The following is a 12,700-nucleotide window of genomic DNA, read 5'->3' on the forward strand; positions in this document are numbered from 1 at the left end:
ATAACTAATTAATGATCACTTTTTTATTATTATAACTAAACATAAAAAATATCTGCTTTTTATAAATCTCTACAAAATAAATATCTTTTTATAAAATCTCTAGACTATCTAAAAATTACTTATTTTTTAATCTTAAACAAACAGGCACTTAATGGTTATGGTTAAAATAGGTTAAATTACATAGAACTCCCCTAAACTTTGTTTAGTTAAATTATATAGAACTCCCCTAAACTTTGAATCATGTACAAATAAACCCATTTAACTTTTAAAACTTAATAATAAACCTTCTTGAGCTTTCAAGTTTATATAAATAACCACTAATAATTAATTATGTATCCTCTTTTAGCTTCCATACTTTGATTAATATACGGATGACCCCCTAAACTTTAAATTATGTGTATATAATTAATGTATAAAATTAATCATATATAATTATTTACATAAATATAAGAGTTGAGAGGGGTTTATTGTAAAGTTTTATAAATTAAGGAGATTATGTATGGATTTAAAACTCAAGAAAATAATGTATAATTTAGCCTTAAAAGTATAGCCAAGTCATGGATATAAACAAAACATTTTATTAAACCTAGCAAATAAATTAATTTAATAATTTGCTAGTTCAACTCATAAAGTTAACTCAGTTTTCACTACTATGAAGAGGATAAAATTGCCCTCAATTTTAAGGCGGTTTTCTTTTGAAAAAATTAATATAAAAAAATTGTAAGTGCAGATAAATAAGAAGAAAAAGAAAGAAATCGGATACGAGGGACGAGAAGTAAGATATATTTTACATATATATATGATGATGATGATGAATACAAAGGATAATTATAATATAATGTAGTAATGACATAAGAATTTAAAATAATTTAAATCAAGTGAATACACTAGGGAAGATAAATAACAAGAAAAATTAAGAAAAATCTGATTACGGTGGATAAAAAGTTAGTTCTATTGTGTGTATATAAGAAGTTAGTTATATTATACTTTTATATATATTAATAATAATTTATATTGATATTGTTTTATTGTTGATATATTAATTTGATTTTGGAAAATAGATAAGTTATCTGATATTATAAAATAGATTAGATATACTGATAAGAATTACTCCAAGTATTTTGGGAACGATATATCATACCATGTTTGTGTATGAAAAGCATTAGAATTAGGTGGGGAAAAAGGTGTTAGAATACAATTCTACGTCCTGCGTTCACCTGCTTTCAACTCCACAGTGAAGATCCGAGGAGTTTGTGGAAACCTTCATGTCCTTTTGAAGTCGCTTTCAACTGTTAATTCCTCTCTTCCTTTCTATTCTCTATTGTTAGTAGCTATACAAGCAAGCTTCAACGTACTACCAGGTACCTAACTTGCTCTCTCTCTCTCTCTCTCTCTCTCGTCTGAATGGAATCTGGGGTTGATCTGACTGCTTCTTCCGAGAGTTCTTATTCTGTGAACCAGTGCAATTTTTTTTTTTTGGGTGATCTTTTTCGTTGCCCGGGAATTAAGGGACGATAATGTAACGTAGAAAAGCTCTTGTTCTCGGAATTATGGGTTTTTCATTCATGCATTGTTGTATAGAGTTTTGTGGCATAAGCACGATGATGCGCTACTCAATAATCTGCAGTAAAATGATATACTTAATAATGCAGCTATCAAAAGTTGTTAAATGTTTCCAACATTGGGATCTTATTTTTATACGATAAATGATAGTCTTGACAAATATAGAAATTCACATATACCTTTTCCTCTTGGAGGAGAGCAAGAAAATCCTTCCTTTGGCTGAGAATATAATCAATTACTGTTATTTGTATCTATATCTGTGACTTGCGTTGTTTCAGAATAATTTTGGAGCCTCTTTTTGTTATCTGTTTTAGCTTTTCTACAGTTTTTCAGATTACTTGACTACTTGGTTTTCCCCGCATTGTAGTGATGGCAGGTCTGGCTCCAGAAAGAACACAATTTGATGGTTGTCAATATGATGCTAAGATGACTGAATTGTAAGTCACTGTGCGAGATACTGTTCACTTCTTGCAATGCTTGGACTAATTATTGAAGTGCCTATGCTGTAATTTGACTTGTAGCAAACGGATTACTCAGGCTTTCCACTGATGGAGAAGAATTCTTCATCTCATATGATGAAGTTTACGACACTTTTGATGCCATGGGGTTACAAGAAAATCTTTTAAGAGGCATTTATGCTTTTGGTATGTATTGGCAGAAAGTTCTTTTCATTATCAATTCCTTAGGAAAATTTATGGTTAACAGTTTTTTGACATCAGGAAGCAAGCTTAGTAGTAGTTCTATAGAAAAGAATTTAGAGCGTGTTTGGTTTCACATCGGAAAACGCTGAAATCATGGTTTTAGTGTTTCTGACATGAAACCAAATCGCACAGTTAAATAATAACTTGTGATGGATCACAATTTCTGATATTTTCCCCTTGTTTTGAAGCTGTCTACATTTTTTAGCAAAGAGTTAGTACCGTATCTTTTAAAAATGAAAACAAGAAGAAATGCATTTAACATATTATATTTGTTTTAAAGGTTTTGAGAGGCCATCGGCAATTCAACAAAGAGGAATTGTTCCTTTCTGCAGAGGTCTTGATGTGATTCAACAGGCTCAATCTGGGACTGGGAAAACGGCCACTTTCTGTTCTGGAATTTTACAACAGCTTGATTATGGATTGGTTGAGTGCCAGGCCTTGGTTTTAGCACTAACAAGGGAGCTAGCACAGCAAATTGAGAAAGTTATGAGAGCTCTTGGTGATTACCTTGGTGTGAGGGTTCATGCTTGTGTTGGGGGCACAAGTGTACGTGAGGATCAGCGAATGCTCCAATCTGGTGTCCATGTTGTTGTTGGCACTCCCGGCCGTGTGTTTGACATGCTACGAAGGCAATCTCTTTGCCCAGACCACATAAAGATGTTTGCCTTAGATGAAGCTGATGAAATGCTTTCACGTGGTTTCAAGGACCAGGTTTGTGAATTAGCTTATCAATGGTGACTGTTTTAACATTAGTTGTCTGTCATCATCCTTAGAGTTTCAGTCTCTGAAACATGTATACAGGGAAAATGCATGATTAAGGAGATTTAACCCAAATTTTCTACGAATTACATATTGATTACAGCCAATCTAGTCTAGAACATGTGATCGTCCATGCATCACATATTCCATGTCTCAAGTCTTCTGTTAGATGGCATCAGCTTGTTCTCTTAGGCATGAGATTATTAATAGTTTGGTTTGTATTGCAGATCTATGACATATTCCAGCTACTGCCTGGTAAAATTCAGGTTGGAGTGTTCTCTGCTACAATGCCACCAGAAGCCCTTGATATTACAATGAAGTTTATGAATAAACCGGTGAGAATCTTGGTGAAGCGTGATGAACTGACCCTTGAGGGTATCAAACAGTTTCATGTCAATGTTGAGAAAGAAGAGTGGAAGCTGGAGACATTATGTGATCTTTATGAAACGCTAGCTATCACACAAAGTGTCATTTTTGTGAATACTCGCAGAAAGGTGGACTGGCTCACTGATAAGATGAGAAGCAATGATCATACTGTCTCAGCTACACATGGTGACATGGATCAAAACACTCGTGACATTATCATGCGTGAATTCCGGTCTGGCTCATCGCGAGTTCTGATCACAACTGACCTCTTGGCTCGAGGTATAGATGTGCAGCAAGTCTCTTTGGTTATAAACTATGATCTTCCAACCCAACCTGAAAACTATCTTCATAGGATTGGGAGAAGTGGAAGGTTTGGAAGAAAAGGTGTTGCTATAAACTTTGTGAGTATGGATGATTTGAGAATGTTGTCTGATATTCAGAAGTTCTATAATGTGACCATAGAGGAGCTGCCATCAAATGTTGCTGATCTGCTTTGATGAGTTAATTTTTCTTCTCTGTTGAGTAATCAGGGCTTCTTTTTGACAAGTTCTATCTTCTTCTTTTGTTCTATTCTTTCTAAAATTTTACTGTTAGATTCAGAGGCATATGGCCATAATTTGTAATGGATTTAATACAAAATTCATTCATTTATTGTTGTATCTGACATTCCCTCTAGTCCTTCCCATGAAGGTTATCCTTTGCAGTAGCAGCACAGCACAATGTCACGGGCTTAGAGTATGGCGTAGCACACAACGCTCGTGCGGCGTCCCGAGTACCCATAATCCTCGGAACCAGCCTTTCCACATACGAATTATACTGGTTTCGCCCTGCCATGGGCTCATCAGGAGGCGGCACTAGCCCCCGACCAGTTGTGCACTTAGCCTGAAGACTAAGGCAGAACATACTCAAATGCTATGTCACCCCCTTTTCCCATATTGTGCGAGGTTAACTAATGGATCGTTCATTATATTGGTCTTTACACGACCACGAAAATATCATTATGACAACAAGCTCACTGATTTGAAAATAATAATTAGCAATAATGTGCGAGTTTTTGTGTTGCTTTTTTTTTTGGAAGGGGGGTGGGGGTTGTGGGAGGGAAGTTAATTATTTATTAACAAACCTTTAATATATGAAATGGAAAAATAATATACACAGACATGCATGCTATCAAGTGATTATTATATAAAAAAGTATATCAAATATTTTATATGAATAAAGAATATAGATATTCAATCTCTCTAGTCAAATTAAAAGCTTCAAATTTGCTTTTATAAATTTTTAGAAGTCAACTCACTTAAATTTTTTTACAATAAAATAAGTTTCATATTTAAAATTAGATGATTGTGGCTTCTCACTAGAAAGGAGAAAGAGGGAAGTTTTGATGGACCTCACTTAATCTATGAGTTCCACCAAACCATCTTTCTTTCTTACTCTATTTATACTGTGGGTGGCTTGTAGAGAAGAAGTTTGGATTAGATTTGAAACTAAATATCATTTATTATACACACACACATACATGGTTTGTAAAATGATGTGTTTTGTTGAGAAGCTGAAATTTGAAAATAGACACTTCATTTATCATTGTGATTCATAAAGGGGCGTGATGTGAGCACAGGTGGCATCCTATGTGGCATCCAACATGGCATCCATAACTAGAATCCATTTAGCTTAATTAAGTCAATTTTTTCCTATTTCTCCATAAAGGAGGATGGATAAATGAAAAAGGATGAATAAATGAAAGGATGAACTGGTGAAAAGACGAAGATGAATAAAATGGAAGGATACAACCTATTAGAAGAAATTTGGCTCTGATTACTAAATGATATGGAAAACACCCCCCAACCCAAGATAATCCAAATGCTTAGGATCTCTCAAACAAGGAATTCAACCCTGAATATCGATAAATAAGTTTAAAAGAAATAAATTTTTTATTCTATATGTTTTTTTATTTATGCTGTTTATATAAGAGTAAATTTAAAGAAATAAAAAACTCATAACTCAACTAAGGCTCTCTATAAACCTTATAGATAAGTTAAATCCAAAAGCCCAAAATAGGCTATTAAGGCTTAAAATAGTACATAAATAAAACACAGGAAAATTAAATACAAAAGTTCAATAAAAATAGTTTGATTGAAATAAACTAAGTAAACTCTGATAGTCCAAATATTCCATGGATGTCATTTGTGTTCACGTCAAGGCTGTCATTCTTTTTCTTTTTTTTTCGTAGGGACAACTACCCAATAATACACACTCACTCATCCATATTTACAGTCATTCTCCATAGAAAGGAAACTCACACACCCTCCACAATTGCCCACTCTGGACTCAAACGCACGTCCTCCTCAAGGAGGAGTGCTGGTGCCACTGTGGCACAAGGCCATCTGCCATTAGGACTATTATTCAAATACTTTACAAAGAAAAATTGTTTTTTATTGTTAGTGTTAAATGATGAGAGCATGCATGGTTGAGAAAGACATTGAATTGCTTATCAAGTAGGCTATCATCAAGAAGTGGGACAAGTGTGATTATTTTCTGCAAGATTGCTTCCAATGACCCTACTAATTATGCATGTTACCATGCATTTGACCTAAAGCTTGAAGTAAAGTTTTTACAGAGAGACAAAATCATGCATATTTTTCAAGTGTTTGTTATCACTGCTTTTTAGGTTCAGCGCCATTGATTTTAAAACAAAATTAAAACCTAATAACAAATATGCAAAGTTTACTTTAAGTTTCATTCTTCACGAAACTCCCACAGCAAGTTTCTTCAAGAACGGAATGTTTGTAACTTAGGTAATGCTATGCATTATGAAAGATGACAAAGTCAATAACAGTCTGCAAGTTTAGTATTTATACCTATCCCATATCCTTTTCTTTTTTTTTTCGTTGGTATAGAGAGAGAGTAACAAAATTAAAAAAATTACTGTAAAATATAAATAAGTCATGTTATTTACAAGTTATGAATAATGCAACTTATTTTAAATTCTTTTAAAAATACAAGCTTGCTCTGGTTATGATCTCCATGACTGAAGTACTAGTAATTTTTTTTATTCAAAATATTAAGTTTTCTAAACTTAAAATTTTTCCTTGAAATGTTGATCCTCTAGATTGAAGAAGCCTCCCACTCAACATGGGGAAAGCAAATTGGGGAACTATTCAAGATTTGGACCACAATGGACATCTCAAAATCAGTGTTTTGCATTTCTATCAACACACATAATGGGTCTCTCTCTCAGGTTAGATTTTGTTCACTTTCTCCCATAAAATTCATTTCACATGTTTTTACAAAAACAAGCCAAAAGGTTGAGGGAAAGTTACTTCTAGGTATCCTGATTTTAAAAAGTTTAACGACAAATCTTAACAAATATAGTTATTATTTTTAGAGATAAAACCTACTCCAACATTGGTAGGCTTATTATTATGTCTTAAAAAGTTATTATCAGGCTTTCCAAAGAAGTATAATTTTTAAAAATTTCAACCTAAACTTTCTAAGATAAGAGTCAATTTAAAAATTTTTTCAAAAAAAAAATACTTCTAAATTGTCGAAAATATTTAGTACAAACCGAAGACATTAACTCTGGAATAAATTCCAGCCAGAAGTTATCTCATAAATTTTGTTGGGAAAATACTAAGCAATTATCTTGGTCATGCAACTACCCTAAAAGCATTGCAAAGTTACATTTCACTCGCCTATTATACTGTTTTAAAAAGAATATAATTATAAGTTATTTTGTACTCATACTCAGGCCAGCGACATTTTTGTTTGTTAAGTAAATTTAAAAGCTTCAATAAGAGAGTAAGAGTGATCCGCAAGTTTGTATTTTTTAAAAAACTAATAATTATCATGGTATCATTTTCTAAATACGTACTTTTTTAATAAATCAAGTAAATAATAAGGAAAGATATAAACATATAAAATTTTAATTTTACTAAACCCAAATTACACAACTTGAAAAAGAATAATGAATGTATGAGATATGTAAGATTCTACTGTGTTCTATTATTTAAATGATATTAATCTCACACGCACACACATATTCAATTAATTCATTTATATTTTCAATGTCAAATGTAAAATATATTTATAAAAGTCATGAATATTGTAGTTTCCTTTTCACTCCAAAGCTTTTTTTCCCCCTATAATTATCTGGTATCAGATACTACTTGATTGGATTTGAATATTAACGGAGACGCTCATAAAGTAAAATGTTTTTTTTTTGTCCATAAACTCTTAACCTTACTAAGAGAGTGTCTAATCCCTTTCACTTATTTAATAGCAAGAGTTTAGGAAAATTCTTATATAGCCCGGATATACCATATCATTCATGGATTTAGATTTAGTACCTAGTACAAGCACTAGCCATCTAGACTTTTGGAGTTCAGATTAACAATTTTAAATTTATAGTTAACTTGATATTAATAAATAAGTAAATTTATTTAAATAGTTAATTTGAATTTTAGTGACTTAGATAGTACGGGCACTTAGAACCCATTCTAAGAACATGCACTAAATCCAAATTCGTCATTTATTTTCTATTTAACAAAATTATACAAATTTAATTAAATAAAATCTTATGTGTTATTATCTTTAATAATTTTATTTTTGGAATAATATTCTTTAATTTTTTTATCTTTTTTCCATCTATCGAATCAATTTATATTTATAATCAGCCAATATGATATATTTTTATTAGATAGATTCTGAATAACTGAGTGTATCATGTTTATACAAGAATTTTTCTCGACTTTATTTTGCAATAAATTAATAAAGATCCACGTGTACATTAACCGGTCTAAGTCCAAAAGCAAAAAGGCAAAAAGCTTCATGCAATTCTGCAATGTTAAGCAAAGTAGAATATGTGGCTATACCCCACACACTTCATTAAATAAATACTACTAATAACACCATCATCTTCTTCAACCGCTTCTAATTCATACAAAACTTTGATTACATAAAGTAAACCTTAAAAGGCAAAGTACTAAACAATCATAACACAATTCAGGACGAGAGAGAGAGAGAGAGAGAGAGAGAGAGAGAGAAAGAAAGAAAAAGCAAAACCCATCAATCATTCTTTACTTTCCCCTTCATTTTCTCCTCACCTCATAAAGACATCCTCAGTTTTTTCCATTTGCTCTGTAATCTGAATATTTCCTCTGTCGACCATGGAATTCAGATCCAGATCATGCAGAGATGAAAGTTGTAACTCAGGAGGGAGGGGATTCCCAGGAAACATGCAAGATCTGAGGAGTTACAGTGCTAATTATAGTAATCAGAAGGAGGGGAAGATGAAGAAAGGGAAGAAGTTTCAAAAAAAGTTGGGAGTTTCAGTGACCCAGAAATGCAGAGGAAGAAGAGAGTTGCTAGCTACAGAGTGTATGATGGAAGGCAAAATGAAAGGGTCTCTGAGGAAGAGCTTCAGGTGGATCAAGAGCTCTTATAACCATGTCATCTATGGATGGTGGTGATTAATACTTACTAGTTTGTACTTTTTTTCTTTGAATTCTGAATATGTTCAACTAAAATTGTCTCTCTGTGATGTATGGAGTTTCATGAACTATATGTTTATGTATGGAATGTCAAATGGTGATTTTCTGTTCAGTTCTTTGAAGTATGGTTTATGCTTTTCATTAGATTCTTTTTTGGGTAATTTTCAATTTTTAATTATTTCAGAAAGCTGACTGGGTTTTGTGGGGATTAATCTGATTCTGTAACGTTTCAGCCTCTGATCCAAGTATGTATGTGCTTGTCTTCTTCACTATGATGGCAGTTAATTTTGACTGTGCGAGGCAGAGTTTTCATGGATATCTCTATTTAGCTTCCTCCTCAGAAAGAATTTTAAAAAAGGAATTGGCTATAAAAGAACATATCTGTGTAATATTTTCTGCGTATATTGAGACCCCCCCCCCCAAAAAAAAATCTTCTTTCTCCACTTCTCTTTGCTTGATAGTTTTTGAATTATTTAGATTCAATATGAAAAGAAAAAAAATTATACCATATATATATAATATATATTTAACACCTCAATCATCTTTTCTTTCTAAAGTTAATGAAATTGATTTTTACATTAGCTTTTAATAGTCTAATATTGTGCACTAGAAAATGATTTTTCCTGTCTTGACATCTGAGTTGATGCGTACAATTATTATTTTTGAAGTGTTCTCAAGATATCAAGTCAGGATTATAATTTCAATTTTCCATCCTATCCTTTGTGTAACTAATGTTAATACTAGCACAATTTATTGATTCAAGATCTCCATTTTGTAATAATAATTATATGAAAGAGTCAAATTGGACAAAAAAAGATGTTAGTTATAAATATAATTGTTATCTAGTCTTCTAGAATTAATTGTTTTCTTTTTATTTTTTCGCCTCAAAATTTGTCATAAGAAATAGAGAGAGAGAGAGAGAGAGAGAGAGAGAGAGAGAGATGGTTGAGAAGCGAAACTTGTTTATGAGATTCATTCGTCGGTACAAATTTATCACAAGCCTTTTACATTTAGGCCATTAAGCATAACGCTACAGCGTACTGGTTAATCACCTGAAACTTAGCCTAAAATTAATGTACTTACCGATCATTGATGCAGTTTACAAATTTGAAGAGTTTAGAACTAACTTTTATGTTACACGTTTCACTAAACACTTCCATAAAATTAAAACTTATCAGGTGTAACTTTCACATATCGCATCAGCCTCATTCGCCCACCCTTTACATTGAGAGATCTCGGAAGATCTCACACGGAGAGAGCTTATCATTTTAGTGTTAGAACTTCATTTTGCTCGACAAAATGAATCGTATGAAATGCGAAAAGCAGTTATAGATACAAACTATGACAATGCTATATATGAAGAGACGTACTATTCCAATATAAATTACAAGTACACAATCACCGTAAGCAAAATCCTAAGCTATATCAGCCCTAACCCGCATGTTTAAATGCCTACCCATTTCCAGGAGATTCTGTTCAAAGAACAACGCCAATCAAACCTGGGAATTCTGGCCAACAAAACAAAACAAAACAAAAACAAACCTCTTGGTGTAGGTAATTCATGCTGTTCTGGTCAACAAAACAAAACAAAACCAGTTGATCAACTTTTGAAACTAATATACTTGACGGTCAAAATCTCCAACTTCGTTGTCATACAAGAAACCAACCCATAATTATGTTCACATCTTGATCAGCGATCACAAAACCTTGCATTCTCCTACTTAGAAGTCTCACAGTAGAATAGTTTAAATCCAGATATTTGCCAGATATGATTAGAAATTCAAGACCCAAATACAGTAAAGATGATGTAAAGCCAATATCAGTACATTAACAGTATTAACAAAAAGCCTTGATAACAGGCTAGAGATAGTCAGGAATCCACCTAAGCATGTCTTTATTGTATACTTCTTAAAGTGACTTCCCAACTTGTCGCAGCTTTCTTCGAACAATGAACAGCCAACACTCCGTTGAGTAAAAGCATGTGAAAGAGCATGAAACTTTTCAGAATTTACAAGAAAGACAAGGTACCAAGAGAGGCAGCTGCTAATACTGCACCCTCTCATCATTAAAATGCAGGCCCTCAATACCTCTGAGAGTTGAGTGAGTCGAAATTCTTTACATTTGACAAGTTTTCTTCCAGATGAAGTCCGGTTTTGTTCTGATGAAATAATAGAACTTCTTTGAGCACCAGAGATTACGAAGCATTCCAGGACTCGCATCCACTGCAAGAGGGCGAGAGGGCTCAGTCTCACTGCCAACAATGCATCACGACTGCCAGAAGCAGCACCTCGCCTTTGTGACCCACTTGCCTGAAGAGAATGGAGCTTGACAACTGCATAATCAATACAAGTTAGTCAAAAGTTTGACATGGAATAAAGCGCAAAAAAATAAAATTGACAGACAGACAGGTGTGACCTTCACTGACAAGAAATTGCAGCATGATCATAAAGCAACTAAGCAGATCAGGTCTTACTCACTTAAAAAATGCCCCAAACAAAACAAAAAGGCACATGTTGCTTTCATTGCCCAGGAAATATGAACTACACACACACACATGCATTAGCACATTACTAAAGTCAACACAGTAGGAGAAAACTCCAGCAAACCAAATATAATTCGTCCAGCACAAGCTTGGACTCCAAAGAAAACAAAAATCGTTACCTGTTTTGCATTCCATTTGTACAAGTAAAGCCCACTGACAACAATGGTAAATGGGGGTTGGATCTTGGTAATTTGGTGTCTAATCTCCCCAATGGCTAAGTGGCTATGGTGGTTTCTTTTGGAGCCTGAATCTTTACGGCATGAGTTTATAAGGGCAATATGGAGTTTATCAGAATGGTTAGAACTCAACAAAGGGATTGCTGCTGCTAATGTAACCCCTGAAATGATTTCTCTCAGGTATATCGTTTCCTATTACCCCTGATTGCTTCTTGAGTTGGGAATGGTTCTTGCTTTCAGCTCTTGAGAAACCACTGGATGTTAATTCATCTTTAGAAGTCCGTGAATTTATCAGTTTATCCACATCAATCAATGCTCCATTTGCAGGTTTCTAACCATTCTAAATAATAAGTCTTCATAAAATTTCATAACATTCATCTTGCTTTATCATGCCATGCTTCTACTATACCTGGTAGAAGGATTTGGAATTGGATTCTTTAGGTTCTTATTCTTGTTCTCTATATTTTTTGTTCAAAGTCCAAAAGCACAATGCTTTTCATCATCAAAGTTTCCTAGAGAGCCTAGAAAAGCCAAGGCTCCCTGATGGAATTCAGGCTTTTATGATTATGCAGCAAGTAATACTTTAATATAATGAGGAATAAGGACTATCACATCAGTTGAGAGAAAACTATCATGACGCTAGTGGGATGAAAAGAAAGAAAACTTGAAATGGAATAACCCTACCCGGGTGGTGGAGAGACAAGGCCCCCCTCAACTACCAGCTAGGATGTTTGCACCCCCTCAAATCCTCATCTCTCCCATGATAGTCCCCCCTCCCTCTCTCCTACCTGGGCCCAGCCCTCTGCTCCTTGCATAAACCAAGCATGTCAAAGGACTCTTATTGGGAGGTTTTCCTTGTAGTGAAATCAGAAAGTAGTAAAAGATGAAAACGCCCCAATGCACCATACTTGTAAAATGCCTGCGGTGAGAAGCACTTAAGAGAACAAGACAAATAGAAAAAAATAGATAATGTAAATTGAAATAACTCTGTACATATATTTTCTGAAAAAGTGACATGACCAAAAAATAGATGATAGTGTGCTGATCCCAATATGTGGAACTTTCATATAGTTTTTATAGATTTTAGGCTCGGACTTTCAATCC

At 33.6% G+C, this 12,700-nt stretch overlaps 1 protein-coding gene and 1 pseudogene across 2 annotated transcripts; both read left to right on the forward strand.

Annotated features, from left to right (window-relative positions):
- The first annotated feature begins 1,932 nt into the window (after positions 1–1,932).
- LOC129296502 (eukaryotic initiation factor 4A-10-like) lies at positions 1,933–3,886 on the forward strand. 2 transcript variants are annotated; one of them, XM_054935102.1, is made up of 4 exons: positions 1,933–2,000; positions 2,101–2,207; positions 2,545–2,975; positions 3,251–3,886. In XM_054935102.1, the coding sequence occupies exons 1-4, from the start codon at positions 1,933–1,935 to the stop codon at positions 3,884–3,886; spliced, it is 1,242 nt and encodes a 413-aa protein (XP_054791077.1). The 2 variants fall into 2 exon arrangements, with proteins under 2 accessions (XP_054791077.1, XP_054791078.1); XM_054935103.1 differs by having other exon boundaries at positions 2,101–2,192.
- Positions 3,887–8,394: 4,508 nt separating this feature from the next.
- LOC129296498 (uncharacterized) lies at positions 8,395–8,857 on the forward strand (annotated as a pseudogene).
- The last annotated feature ends 3,843 nt before the right edge of the window (positions 8,858–12,700 follow it).

The sequence above is a fragment of the Prosopis cineraria genome, unplaced genomic scaffold (assembly GCF_029017545.1).
Source record: "Prosopis cineraria cultivar Desert tree isolate PC_DT_omini unplaced genomic scaffold, ASM2901754v1 PC342, whole genome shotgun sequence".
NCBI lineage: Eukaryota > Viridiplantae > Streptophyta > Magnoliopsida > Fabales > Fabaceae > Prosopis > Prosopis cineraria.